Source organism: Hippoglossus stenolepis, chromosome 21 (genome assembly GCF_022539355.2).
Source record: "Hippoglossus stenolepis isolate QCI-W04-F060 chromosome 21, HSTE1.2, whole genome shotgun sequence".
In the NCBI taxonomy this organism is placed as follows: domain Eukaryota; kingdom Metazoa; phylum Chordata; class Actinopteri; order Pleuronectiformes; family Pleuronectidae; genus Hippoglossus; species Hippoglossus stenolepis.
The window spans coordinates 9,258,844-9,274,146 of NC_061503.1; the positions used below are offsets into that span (position 1 = coordinate 9,258,844).

The 15,303-nt window shown below is 42.7% G+C and overlaps 1 protein-coding gene across 1 annotated transcript; it reads left to right on the plus strand.

Annotated features, from left to right (window-relative positions):
* The first annotated feature begins 934 nt into the window (after positions 1 to 934).
* On the plus strand, positions 935 to 13,817 carry LOC118100106 (vesicular glutamate transporter 1). Its single transcript, XM_035144851.2, has 13 exons — positions 935 to 1,570; positions 7,061 to 7,313; positions 7,614 to 7,732; positions 7,832 to 7,946; positions 8,056 to 8,143; positions 8,261 to 8,347; positions 8,537 to 8,673; positions 8,763 to 8,912; positions 9,281 to 9,413; positions 9,974 to 10,084; positions 10,903 to 11,030; positions 11,281 to 11,350; positions 11,480 to 13,817. The coding sequence occupies exons 1-13, from the start codon at positions 1,509 to 1,511 to the stop codon at positions 11,776 to 11,778; spliced, it is 1,752 nt and encodes a 583-aa protein (XP_035000742.1). The 5' UTR covers positions 935 to 1,508; the 3' UTR covers positions 11,779 to 13,817.
* Positions 13,818 to 15,303: the final 1,486 nt, after the last annotated feature.

The window sequence follows — 15,303 nt, forward strand, 5'->3', positions numbered from 1 at the left end:
AAATCCCAGACCAAATAAGAGTCACTTGTTCGTGGGCTAAAAATATCTTTTCTTGAGACACTCAGCGAACGGGTGATATCAGAAAGTATTTGACAGTCCTTGATCTGTGTTTGAGTCTCTTTAGATAGATGCTCATGTTGTTAAAAATAATGTTAAAAGTGGTTTGACTACACCTAGTTTCAGACAAGGTTCTTATTCATATTTAGAATTTAACAAAACACAAACCAAAGGACATAAATACATTCTTTCTTTCTTACTTTCTTTCTTTCATTCCTCATTCAAATAAGACCCCACTGTGCAATATTTATTGTCATCCTATCCACATGTCACCTTAAAACACTTTGCAATTTTCATATCATTTATCATACCCTAACCCTATATCAGTCGATTTACTGATACTATGCTCTTGTACTCTTATCACCTGAACTTGTGTTTTGCTTCCTATGCTTGTATATGTATTTTCTTATTTAGTTGCTGATTTTTAGATGTATATTCCCTTTGTTAATCTTTATAGGCACAATTTAATTTGAGAATGACTCTTTCATATTTTTGTTGTGCTTCCACAATGTCAATAAAGTTCTTGAATCTTGAACACATCTCCCGATTTACAGTTAAATTACACCATTGACAAAAGTCACGTGTCACAATTTACTGTTTAAAGTCAAGTGGTTATTCACTGAAAAATGAATAATACAATGCAGTTGCGTCATGGCAGCGTTTCCTGTGCGTCAGGGCGCGAAGGAAAAGCTGCAATAAGATCAATTTCTAGAATATTTAAATTTTTAGGCTACAAATCTGATTACTTCTTTTAATCCTAGACTTGCACAGCCTGGGTCCATAGTTTGAAATAAATACAATCACTGGTCAAAAGAGCGCAAGTAAACCGCCGCCCAGACTCCCCGGCAGCCTCCCGGCGGCAGCCTGCCCCTCCCCGTGTCACAAATACCTGGGAACTCTGGTGATATGCTTCGATCGGACAGTATTTACTCTGACTCTCGCCATTCACGGCTTGCGCGCTCCAAGAATAGCCGCCGCTTAAACCGCCGGGAAGGAAGTGACATGCTTCCTTCCACTCACTACACACACTTGGAGAGATTAGCGCGCAGGCAGCGGTAATCTGGTTTCAGGACCACGGCCAGAGACGCCGCCCCGGGCCATGACTCCTGTGGAAAGTTGTCCCCTGCTCCTCCTGGACATCACCGGACACCGGAGAGTGTGAGGAAAGTTCATTTAGGACACCGAGGAGGAAAGCAAAGGGCAAAGGGGCACTGACCATGTGGAGGACGTTTGTGGAAAATCAGAGTTGCTGACTGCAGCTCCAGGAAACTGCGAGGGTTAAGGAGGCTGGTGATCAAGTAAAATCAAGTTTCTTTGTTTTTTTGGTTTTTTTTTGTATGTGAGAGTGAGAGACACGAGGCGGAGGGAGCAGGAGAGGAGGAGGAGAAGCCTGTGCGCTCGGGCGGGAGCGCGCAAAGACTGCACCTTGGTCGGAACCTGGAGTCGTGAGGATGGAGATCCGGCCGGACAGGTTTAAGGCCGTGGCAGCCAAGACTCTCGGGAAAATATACGGGTATGTAGAATAACCACCAGCAAAAGTAACGACCTCTACGTTCTACCTTAAATCTAGTCCCCTGATCTTATCGTGTAAGTTTCTGATTTTAAGCAAACTGCTCCTTTAAAGCTGAGGGTGTCAAGGGAGCTGGATTAGTGTGGAGTTGTATGACCTGGCACCACATCTGTGTCTCAGCTGAAGCCATCACATAACAAACTGTTATACAAATGATTACAGTCATTCAAAACTCCAGATACAAAGTTATAAAAATATATCTCAAGGTGGAACCTATAGTGGCGATATGGGTGTAATTTTGTTAGGTGAGCAAGTCAAAATCTGCTCCACACGCAGAGACCCAGTAAGTGAATTATCCTCCTCTGAGCTTCAGAATTAAGTTTCATTTCAGACCCAAACTGCTCGATCGGTGTAAGATGAAGCCTCGGATCAATAAGCAGATTCAGCTCATCCAGGCCTTTCTGCAGCGCTGTCATATCACAGAGGCACGGTCACACTTTCCATGTGGGGGTCTGTTGTGGGACTTCATGCCTGGACAAAGTGACGTGTCTCAGTTTATATCGTGTGTGTGCTTTTTCTTTCTCTGCGGCCTGTTATTTTGTTGCACCTGCCTCCACGGGACAGCAAGCTCAGGGCGACTTCCATTAAAACCTCACTCTAGTGGAGGCTCCACCTTTTTGTGTTAGATAATAGAAGAGCAAGCAAACGTGTCACGAAAGACTAGGGGACGTGGAACATGGGAGGAAATCTAACATCCATCGTGCGTTATTACGCATTGCGCAAGCCACCTTGCGCAAAAGCCATTGTTCCACAGTTCTGCTCCTATTCTATCGGCAACTGGCTGAACTTGGTGGCACTCCCTTCGCATGCAGCCGACACCGAGTGTGTGAGGTGGTCAGGAGTCTGGCCGGTGATTGGTATCTGAGGAGGAGGAAGGTATTGATGGCCTCCTCTTCCTCCTCTCTCTCGGGATTTGATGGAGCGTCTAAACACTTAAATCCTCTCCAGAAATAGCCTCTCCTCGTCCAAGCTGTCGGCCCACGTAAATCCCCGCAGGCCGTACACCTTGGACACCTCTCTCTCTCGCTCTCTCGCTCTCTCTCACTCTCTCTCTCTCTCGCTCTCTCTCTCTCTCTCTGTCTCTCCACCCCCCACCCCCTCTCACAGGGCACCTCACAGCCAAGATTAGGCCATGGCAGAGAGCCCGCCGCTGCCCACGGGGTGTCATTTTAGTGAAGCGTGCACGTGCTCGCAGGTAGATACGCTCCCTGGGTACCTCGCTGCCGTGCGTAACACGCACCCGCCCCGCTCCCTGCTGCTGCTCACTGCACGCAACTTTAACGAAGGGGCACGCACTGTGACAGGCTGCCTGCGTTTTATTTGGTGGCGGATGTTAAAGGTGTCTCTATTCTATTCTATTCTATTCTATTCTATTCTATTCTATTCTATAATAACAACAACAACAACAACAACAACAACAACAATAATACAATATATTGAATAGAATATCTACTGCATGTAGGGTGTTTTTGAATGTGCCTCTATGTAGCTATTCTATTCTATTCTATACTATACTATACTATACTATACTATACTATACTATACTATACTATACTATAGTATACTATTCTATTCTATACTATACTATAGTATACTATTCTATACTTTACTATCCTGTACTATTTACTATCGGGTGTTTTTTGATGGCGTCTCTATGTCTGGCCGTCTCTCTTCTATTCAATTCTAAAATTGATAATAACAATCAAACTATAGAATTGAATAGAATAGCGACTGTTTATTATTTATTGTTGAGTATTTTCTGAAGGTGTCTCCATGTAGTATAGAATTCAGGGACCCTCTGCTGTTGCAGAGTGTGCGTGTCTCTTCTGTATTTACCGCTCATTTAAACCAACTTCTGACTGATCCGCTGTAACAGAGTCAGTATGAGTGACACGTGAACTTTTTTATTCAGTGCATGCTTTGTTAGGCTGTATTTACTCACGAGTGAATTCAGTAGGGTCATATAATAGTTATTTGACTTTCTCTTATCCAAGCACAGACTCAACTCTGAACCGAGCTGCTGAACCACACTTGACACATGAATTAAAAGATTAACTAGGATATTCAGAAGTTAATATGAATTCAGCTTCCTTACATGACGTCAAGATCCACAACTAATCATTTTAACTTCCCTCATGGTGTGACAAGAGCAATAAGGAGGAGGTCAGGTAGCTTGTGAGGATTACAACGGATTTTCCTTAACTCGGGGTCAGTCATGAAAACCACAGCATGTATGATATGTAGTAAAACAAAAGTGGAAATCCGAGCAGTTAAAGAAAGCTCCGCGTGGACGTCCTCTGGACACCAGGAAATAAATTGGTGTTGAGGAGAAAGGAAATGTTGTGAATTGTGTGCGAGACTGAGCGGGAGCCGGGGGAGTTGGCGGTAAAAGGAAGGGTTAAAGATAAAGAGGAGACAGGAGGAAGGAGGAGAGAGGCCCGCCCAGACAAAAATAGTCCAAGCGAGCCAGAGATATTAATAATTCAGGATGGAGAATCATTAATACTTGATCAGTGTTGAAGACTGTTAGATCCACTGCTTTACAGTAACTAATAGAGCCTGTATGTTTTATTGTTGCGTCGCTGTTATTTCCAATGCAGCCTGCTTACCGCTGGAGTTTTTATCTGAACTGGATTATTGGCAGGAACACAAAGTCTTTGCTGTCACTTGATATGTTAGGATCAGCCTCATTTTGTCTGCAGGAAGGTCATTTTTATAAGAGCTTCCATAATGCATGTATGAAGGTTTTTTTGATGAACAGCCGGGGCTCTTTTCAGAAATAGGATTGTCTTGGTGACGTGACAGAGCTGTGAACATTCTGAATTGAGATCTTACGAGTATAGAGAAGACGCTCCACACATCACCAGCTAAGACACACTTTCTGTCAAACAGGGACTTCTGGGATGGTTTATATCTTGTTCATGTGGGGTCTTTACCACATGCCTCCCTCTCCCCTGATAATTCCTGTCACAATACAAGGCAACGCAGCTCGGCAGAAACATCAAATCATCATTATAAAATCAATTTATAGCAACGTCAAGAACTGTAAAAGAAAGATAATTGCATGAAAATATGAATTACATCTTGATACTAAGGATTGAATCCAATGAAAGGAGTAATCTGATGAAAACTACCAAACATCAGTTTGAGTCTTACCAGGTGTGAGCTGCCTTCTTGACATTTTAAACCTGTATTCACCACAGTGATGTATCAGCCATGGTGGCTCATTCAGTTCCTTAGGAGATAATTTGTGTGTTCCAATTCAGTGACCTTCGGAGGTCGCGGTCTATGCAGCCCACTAAGGAGGCCGTCTTTGTGGGCTTTGTACACCACAACGGTTGAACCTAAATTAAACTGAGTCTGGTCAACAGATTTCCAGGATTGCCGTCACCAGCTCGTCCTGCCCTCACTGCTGTCGGCGAGCAACAGAGCTGCAGTTAGACACAATGAGAAAGTTTTAACGCCTGTGAGCTGTTTGGTTGAGTTGAAGTTGTCTCCTCGCTTGCAGGCGCCATTACCGTTTTGAAAAACTGTTTTTCACTGAAGCGCAATGGATCCTGGGATAGGCTGGGGCAGAGAAGGATCCACTCACCTTCATCTCTCAGGGATGGAAGGACACATTTGGGCGAGCGTTCCAAATGGGACAGTCTAGTCGTGTTGCTGTGACGCAATCGGTCTTACAATGCAGCCTCTGATGGATGCGGCCCCTGAGACGAGACACAGCTAATGTCTGTGCAGTAGTGATCGAGCAGTGGATCCACGGTAGTGAAAACCTGCCGATACACACTCTTGATCAATCATGAGTCAGGTTTAGCACTCATGACGTTTAACCGTTTTTTTTGCATCAAATAACTAATTAAAACCAAACTCACCATAAAAATGAAGACTTGAACAAACACCAGAACTGCTGTGGTTGAAACTGTGATCAGGGATTGTGTGTGTGTTAGTGAATTGCAGTGAGACATCAAGTATCCAGGCTGGACTCGCTCTGCAAGGTATAAAGATTGTCATCGCCACCGTGATGAATGTTCACTGGGGGAGGACTAGTGGCTCAGTCAGCAAAGAAACATAACACATCAGATGAGACTCGAGCCCATGAGCTCCATCTAATATCATCATCTTCTGTCTTGCACAACCAGCTGCTGAAAAAAGCACACACCCCCATTTCCCTAAAGCTTTACTCATGTTCTGCACTGTTGGGTGTTTTTTTTTGTATTTTAGATACAAACACGGCAGGACTGAGCTGACTCATATGTTTTTGCTTCAGCACAACCAGCTCTCAAGTACTGAATTCATCCTTCGACATTGGCGAGAAACTATATTTACCTGACGAAAGCAGCAGGAGCAGCAAACGGACTCCATCACGCGGACCTGCAGCTCTCGAGTCTGATCCGAGAACAAGCATCATGTTTAATAGATTATCCGCTGCACGTTTAGATGCATATTTGATGACCGTTAGACTTCAAGCTTGGCAGAGGTCACGGCTTCTCAGGGTTTCTCAGCAAGCCTCATGAACATCAGTCACAGACAGGAGCAGGAAAGGAGGAGTTGGAGGAGGAAGAGGAGGATGAATGCACCAAGATGAGACGTGTCTGTCAACACTGTTGCCTTTTATTCACACAGTATTCTTTACTGTGAGCTGGTTCAGTCAAGGTATGAGTAATATAAAAATATTCAATCTAGAATCTAAAAGTTAAAACCAAATTTCACAAACTCATACAAATCAGTTATCAAGGTCCTTGTATAATGTCCTGGGAAAATGGTGAAAATGTGGCAAAACGTCCTATTTTTAATGTTAAAGAAAGTAAAACAAATTTGGGATCTGCACCAAAATTTAATGGGTTCTTCCCTGACCCATAATGCATCTTTCCACCAATCAATTCCACAATGTTGCTAAGAGGTGATCAAGCCCAGACAACCACATCCCACCGTCATAATCTGATAGAAGAGAAAGCTGTGTCCATCCATCCATCCATCCATCCACTATCTATACTGCTTATCCTGTAAGAGTTGCCAGGGGGCTGGTGTCAATCCTGTATGGCAAAAATTTAATTACAAAAAAATTCTAGGTGCCCAAGCATCAAAACAACATACCAACAAGGACGGTGCATAGTGATGCAGTGGTTAGCGCCGTTGTTTGAACACGATGGCCAACCAGCGTTTTTTTTTTAACCAGGTAGTCCGACTTCCTCCCACAATACAAACACATTCCCCTTGGCTCAATTGGAGAATCAGATTTTCCCATTGTCTCTGCATGTTGGCCCTGTGATGGAGTGGCGACCTGTTTCCCGCCTCTCGCTTAATGTCAGCTGCGATTGGCTCTAGCGCTCCCACAACCCTCAATGGATAAGCGCTGTTGATAATATACGGCTGGATGAAGGGAGGGATTTTTCATTCCCTCACTTTTCCCCTTTTCCAAACTCTCCTTTGCAGAGCTCTCGAGAAGAAGCAGGAAAATGGCGAGACCATTGAGCTGTCGGCGGAGGGCCGGCCAGAGATTGTGGAGGAGAAGGAGATGCCGGTGGTGGACTGCACGTGCTTCGGCCTGCCCAGGCGCTACATCATCGCCATCCTCTCCGGTATTGGCTTCTGCATCTCCTTTGGAATCCGGTGTAACTTGGGTGTGGCCATCGTCAGCATGGTCAACAGCCACAAGATCTACAAAGACAACAAGGAGGTCATAGTGGTGAGTGGCCATTACTACAGCATATAGGGTTATTTTAGATGGACATTTCAGATCAAGATCAATGGGGAACAGTGTTCAAACTTAATTATTTCACAAATCGTACGTGATGTTTGATGTGGAAGTGGGCAAATAAAAAAAAGGAGTCGTCACAAAGCATTGTCATCAGTAATTTGAAGAAATATTTTTGACGGTTGAAGGTGTTTGAGATTGTGGTCAACTGTATGCCCTCAGAGGACCATGAATCAGTCACTGTAATCCTCTTGTTTTGATTGTTCACTGTCTTCCTGTCTGTCCTGACAGGAACCTCAATTTGACTGGGACCCAGAGACAGTGGGAATGATCCACGGCTCCTTCTTCTGGGGATACATCGTAACTCAGATTCCAGGAGGATTCATCTGTCAAAAGTTTGCAGCAAACAGGTCTGTTATTTCAGTATTTTTTACGTATGCAAGGGTTAAGTGCACATCCTTCTATACCTACCGAATGGCTTTTTCTTTCTTTACTCCTCCCATTTCCAGAGTGTTTGGCTTCGCCATAGTAGCCACATCATGCCTGAACATGCTCATCCCCGCGGCCGCCCGGATGCACTTTGGCTGCGTGATCATCGTCAGGATATTTCAAGGACTTGTAGAGGTACTTCTACTCCTGAGCTTCCTCTAAAATACAAGAAAAGGACAAGATGGACAGATTTACATTTTATTCAGATCATTCAACATAGTGTAATTTCTTCTCTACTCTACAGGGTGTTTCATATCCTGCCTGTCACGGTATTTGGGCAAAATGGGCACCACCTCTCGAAAGGAGTCGCCTGGCCACAACAGCGTTTTGTGGTGAGTCTCTTATAACAGTTTTTTTTGTCACTTTGAATGATGGATGTTTGATGCTTCACTTTAAGAAGAAAAATTCTGCTTGTTTTATTAAACTCACAATCTTTCTGTGCTCCCCAGGTTCTTATGCTGGTGCTGTGATTGCCATGCCGTTAGCTGGAATCCTGGTCCAGTACTCAGGATGGTCCTCGGTCTTCTACGTCTACGGTAAGTGACCCTTGGACTGAAGATAAACAACAACCAGCTTTTTCACTAATCTTGCTTTTCAAACTCTTCAAACGGACATTAGCATTTATTTTATCATGTTTAAAAAATTAACCAGGATTTTCAGACTGAACTTGACATTGACATTTTTGTCTTTCTTTTCCCTGCCTGTCTGTCCTTCCTCCGCTCCAGGAACTTTTGGGATCATGTGGTACTGTTTCTGGACCCTGGTGTCTTATGAAAGTCCAGCAGCTCATCCCACCATCACTACCGAGGAGAGGACATATATCGAGGAGAGCATAGGAGAGACTGCCCAACACACAGTAACGGTCAGTAGATTCCCTCAGAAGTGTGATTTAGACACTGTCCTTCAAAAGGTTTGAGAAGTTAGCAAATAACACATTTTTATGTGTTACAGAAATTTAACACCCCATGGAGGGCCTTCTTCACGTCCATGCCAGTGTACGCCATCATCGTGGCTAATTTCTGCAGAAGCTGGACTTTCTACTTGCTTCTCATCAGCCAGCCCGCGTACTTCGAGGAGGTGTTTGGGTTCGAGATTAGCAAGGTAACGGAAACAGGAACAAAAGCTCCAATGCATAAAGGTAGAATAGCACAGGTCCAACAGTCCCCTTAAGTTCAATAAAGATGCACCAAATTTCACACACTCACAGATTTCAGTTCCCTAAATGTCCGTGATCCACCCCCTGATCCGGATCTGCACCAAAATTGTAATGGGTTCCTCCCTGACCCGTACTGCATCCTTCCACCAAATTTCGTAGAGATTCCACTCAGTTGTTTTTGTGTGATCTTGCAAAAGATCAAATGAACATACAGAGCAACCAACAAACAAACGGAGAGGGGTGAAAACATAACCTCGCTGTCACTTACAATGTTTACTGACTTTTCAACCTATTTTTTTTTATTTTCATGTAGGTGGGCATAGTTTCTGCACTTCCCCATCTGGTTATGACCATCATCGTGCCCATTGGCGGCCAGCTTGCTGACTATATGCGCACGAACCACATCATGAGCACCACTAACGTCAGGAAACTTATGAACTGTGGAGGTAAGAAAGGGCCAAATGGAGGGAAAGCAAGATTACACTCGCACAGAGGAAATGCCGCTGGTTTGCTGTTTTACTTCCCAAAGATCAAACCTGTAGTCAAGCTAATCAATATGCAAAATCTGACATACAAAAGCATTTTACTGTCGGGGGGTTTTTCAGTCAGAAGGTTCCGTCATGTAAACCTGATAAGCATCACGGTGACTCCTTGACTGATTATGCTGTAAAGTGTGAACTAAAGTATTTCTTCAGCCCTGGTGAGAAAACATTTGCTGGAGAAGACAAATGGTGACTCACTATAAAGCAGAAGCTCTGCGCCTGTCAGCTATTTTTGAACGTCCCCAGCAGAGTGAAATGTAGAAGTGAGCAGTGCACATATCACTTTGTTGGTAGCTGTGTCAGTACTGAGGCTATTTTCAGATACAGCTCAGAGAAAAGCAGTTTGTGAACAGAGAGAAAGACACAAATACATGAATAAAAGGCATATCAGTTGACTTTAAAAGTGTCTTCCTTTGAGACCCCACTCTTTGTTTGATTTCTGTGATTTCTTCATCAACCGACAGGGTTTGGGATGGAGGCAACTCTGCTGCTGGTGGTGGGCTTCTCTCATACTAAAGCTGTTGCCATCACATTCCTGGTCCTGGCTGTGGGTTTCTCTGGCTTTGCCATTTCAGGTGAAAACATATCTTGAGTCTATTTATTCTCGAAGCCCGCATGTAATGTTTTCCTTGAAACCTATTGGCCATAAATATCTACTTACTATTTCCACAATCCTCTGTCTCGCTGTCTGGGGCGCTTATCTCGCAAACTGTCCATCTTATTGGCTCCACACATGTTTATTCTTAATAGCCAGAGGAAGTACAGTGTAAAATTCTGTGTGATTTGGACACGTTATATTTTCAATACTAATAAAAAAATTGAATAAACAGGCGACCATCACTCTGTAGCAGTCAGTGGGGGCGGGGCAGTTGAACATGTCTTCTTGAAACTGCGTCAAACCGCAGGTCAAAATCTCTAAAGCCAAATGCTTTTGATAGTTTGATCATTTTTATTTCAATATATTAAACTGACACAGACATTTAACGGATGCTGTGGGTGCTGATCTTCATCAAGGCAGCAACATTTATAGAATCACTTCGATGCTTTATATCGGGCTGAATTATGGACCTTTTAGTTTGAAAAGTAGTCAAATTGGATCTGAAGATTGCGCCGGTTGCCTAACAGATCTCTGAAATAGCTCAGTTTCATTTTATTAAAACCATGACTATCAAATCTTCATTGCAGATAAACCAGGTAGGATGAACCTAAAGTTTTGCTAACTTCACTCTGAACCACAGCCTGTTTGAGGAGAACTCACTGATGACGAGGAATAATTCTCATGTTTATCCAGTGCATGGACAAGAAAACTGCCATTTCCAAGCAGGCGCTCCACTAGTTGGCTTTAATTATGAAATATACTATATCACTGATCATATACATTTTTTCTCATAAGGTTTCAATGTCAACCACCTGGACATTGCACCACGATATGCCAGTATCCTCATGGGTATCTCCAACGGTGTGGGCACCTTGTCTGGTATGGTTTGCCCACTTATAGTTGGTGCCATGACAAAGCACAAGGTGAGAAATGATTCTACTATATCACACAGAGGCCCGTGTGTATTTGTATGAACAGTCATCAACTACAGTTACATATTAGAAGGTAGTATAGTATGCATGACATTATATCCTGATTGGATAATTTCAGTTTAATTATCTGACTGGATTGATTTAACTTTTAAATCTTAACTTTATTACAAAGTCCTAATATAAAAAAAAAAAAAGTATGCTTATAACCATCTGTCCCCTTTTTTTCTTCTCTCCATCACAGACTCGAGAGGAGTGGCAGGGCGTGTTCCTTATTGCCTCACTTGTACATTACGGAGGTGTTATATTCTATGGTGGGTATATTCACCTCTAAATGTTCCTTTCTTTATGCTCCTGTGTGTTGTTCTTCATCCAATCAAACCTATTTTGTTACAAATCTGAAATATGTGCCAAAAGTCTTATTTTGTCCATCTCTGCTGCAGGACTCTTTGCATCCGGAGAGAAGCAGGCTTGGGCCGAGCCGGAGCAGCTGAGCGACGATAAATGTGGCATCCTGGACGAGGATGAGCTCGCGAACGAGACGGAGGAGCTGTATCGCACAAGCGGCGGGGCAGGCTACGGAGCCATGAACCAAGGTGCGGATCCTAATGGAGGCGGTGGCATTGCAGGAGGAGGAGGAGGAGGCTGGGTCTCAGACTGGGACAAAACTGAGGAGTATGTACAACCAGCCGGGGCCAATAATTACCTTTATGGAGGAGAGGGGGACCGGGAGTTAACATAAAACCAGCAGGTCCTCTGCACACAGCCTGTAGTGAGGCAGAAACTGTGCATCGGCCGTGTCGCGTCTCACCGGATGACTTTAAAAGTGCGGATTTAAAACGGAAGCCGGGAAGGACGATTCTCAGCAAGTCTGACTATATTAATACAACTGAACTGAATTCAAAGAGACTGCACAGTGGAGGTGAAGAAAATTAGTAGATGTAAAATGTGTGTTTGTGATTGCAATTGTGTACCTTGTGTGACAGACACTTTAAGTAGGAGAGTAGTAGGACCTGTCAGGCTCCCTGTGATATCTGTTGGAGACGGGCTGTGTTTTAGGCCTGGTGTGGCTTTTCGTTGACGTGTATCCATTGTAATAATTATAGACCTTTATATAAGAATTGACAGGACATTAGCAACCCTCTCATTAAAGTCATTCCGAATCTCTAGGCGCACATTGGTCACAAGCGCATCTGTTGATGGATGAAAACTTACTGAGTTGTGGAGTTTCTGCAACCCATAGCCGTGTATGTACTGTACCTCCACTGAAGTTAAAGTTTTGTCTCTAATGTGCACACTTTTAAGAAAAAGCATTTTCCTTGTGCCAATACAACTAAATATGTTTGCTCTCTAGTATTAATTTACTTATCCACTGAGAAGGTAATGGAACATCTGCAAATATTACTGTTTTCTGTTGATAGCTTCAATACGGATTATTTCTAGATGCAGAAGTTTGAATTCCTCGTGAAAAAAAATGTTTTATGTACCAGGCCTCTAACCTGTCTGCCTGTTCACAAACTGGGGAATAAAAAATGTCTCATACAGGACTGCAGGTGAATCCGGGGTAAAAACAATCCTTTATTAAATTGATATCTTAGGCTACATCCTCACTATGACGTTTTTGTTTGAAAATACATCAACTCTGCTAATGATACGCCTGGCATCCACACTACTCGTCAGGCTGCTATCAGATGACCCTCCTTCTGGAAGAAAACAACCAGCATTTGCCTCGGCTATCAGAGTAGAATGAGACATAGATTATCAATTACAAATGTTGCTGACCCTGTTAGTTGCAATTAAATTCTGGATATTACAACGATACAAACTGCACTAGATGATGTAAACTGCTTACATGCGTATTATTAGGTATTATTCAAGCGATGTCGTTTGTAGCCTAGCTCGTTCTGCAACTAACAACCAAATGTGTACGTGAGTGGTCACGTCATATGTGTTTTCAGGCATGTTAGAAGGGACGGGGATTAAAGCTGATTCGGAGCCAAAATCCTCATGTGGACATAAATATTTTTTTGTTTGAAAAACGCCATTTGAAACAAAAACCCTAGTCGTGTGGATTTAGCCTTAGATGAGGTCCTTTAAAAACTGTTTTCTCAAAAATGCTTCTCATGTAACATATTCTTCATCCATATTATTCTATTGTGTCTTTGTTGTGTTCAGGCTCTTCATGCTCTAAGTGTTAACATATTCTCTTTCAGGCAAGACACTGCTGCCACAGTATTAATAACCCTAAGAACCCCAGCACATGCCGGTCTCTCACAGCAGTGAGCCGAGGCAGTCGTGTGGTGCCGCTTATGTAGCATACATCAAAATTAACGAGCAAAGTTAGAAGGGGGACGTTTTGCTTTGCTTAAATCTATAGTGCAGCAGTCTGAGGATATGTGAAAATGATCTGTGAATTTAAGGCCAATTAAACATAAGAGGCTGATAAAGGACAACTTAACATTTCACAGTACATGAGCAATTTCTTGAATTTTTCTTAGCCGATGTACGATGTATTTAGCTATAACCCCAAAGTTAGGGTATAATATATCCCTGTGTTAGACTGTGAGATGGTAACTGGCTGTTACTGTTTCATGAATTGAGTTCACTGATTATATATTGAATAAATGTTAGGGTTTTTACAGTTTTTTGTCATTTTTTTCATTAATTTATTGTTTCATGTTTTGTTCTGGATTGTTAACTCAAATTGTAAATGTAAAAAAAATCCTGTACATGTGAAAAATTGTATAATAAAACCTAGAGGGGATGATTCCTGTACACTAATCATAGATATTATTGATGATTGCTCCTATTTTTATGTTTTCTTTATGTGATGGTGCATAAATTGTACTTACAGCCGATTGATGCATTGTTTATCTAATAACAGAACCTGTTTTTTCTTCTTCAAGCCAAATTTCCTCTTCATCGTGATCCAGGTACCAACCATGTTAACCTCTGAACACAGTGGTGTCATGTTTCCCATAATGGGCCACTCCTCCCCAGACGGTGTGTCGATTCCTGAGCCAAAGTAGAAGAGCATGGAAACGAAGAAGAACGACACCAGAACGAGGGGGCTCACCACATTTCCTCATGCGGTAAGAAGCACCGAGGCTCAGGGATTCACCCTCGCTGCCCCGCTCCGGTGTCTGAAATCAATGGGATTATCCTGCGTCCATCTGTCAGTGAGAGAACGAGTGAGAATAAGAGGGAGAAAGATATTCATCACTGACATCTAATAACACTGCGGTGAAACGTTCCTGGCAGTTTGTTTGTGCCAGCATCAAGTTACGAACACACACTCCCACACACACACACGAACACACACATGCACAAAGGGCAAATAAAGGAACAGAGGAGAACAGGGAGAGCTGTAGTGGGATTAGAGCAAACTGTCGATTTAATGGGCCAACAATTGCTTTCTTGAACAAATCCAATAAGTGGCAATGTGGTCAGTATCAACCATCGCTGCAATGAGGTTCCTTCCACGACCACAGATGCATAAAAACATTGAATAAATGCTTCTCTTTCTGGACACTTTATCATCATTATCTATAGGGTGTATTATCCACTATAGCAACTTTATAATAGCTAACAATTCCCAGTGGGTATTTGTTGGGAAATTGAGTTTCTTCACCATGATTAGAGGTGTTGCGTAGAAACAACACTGAATATCAACAAGTAAAGTATCTGTTATCAGCAAGTTGAGTGATAATCACTGTACTGGCTCTCAAAAAACGATAAATCATGTAGTCACCATACAACGTATCCTAACCCAAAACCCCATTTCTCTTCTGTTTGCTCACAGATTCAGGAATAAGTTACTGGTTCATGTTCATGTTCCATGAAAACCAATTGCCTTTATTGTGTCCTTTAGGCCAATACAAGAAGAAGAAGAATTTCATACCAATTTGGATGATACCAAGTTGGTTCAAATATTAGAATATTTGAAACAATAAATTACTTGATGTGTACTTGGACTTTTATTTTCTTCCACCTGGTGGCGAGCAAGATGCTTTGGCTTCACTCTTGGAATATGCTGCTCCCATGTGTGAACTTCCTCTTCCTGTTGTGGACTTCCTGTTTTATTTTACTGTTTGATTCTACTTCCTGTTTTTGTATGTTTTCCCGCCAGTTTTATTTTGCACCTGTGGCTCCATTGCCACTTAGTCCTCAAGTGTATTTATACCAAGTGTTGCTGACGTTCAGATGACATAAAGTTAGTCGTGTTATTCAGCCTGTGTTTCAGTTCAACGCTCTACCTGCGTTTTTC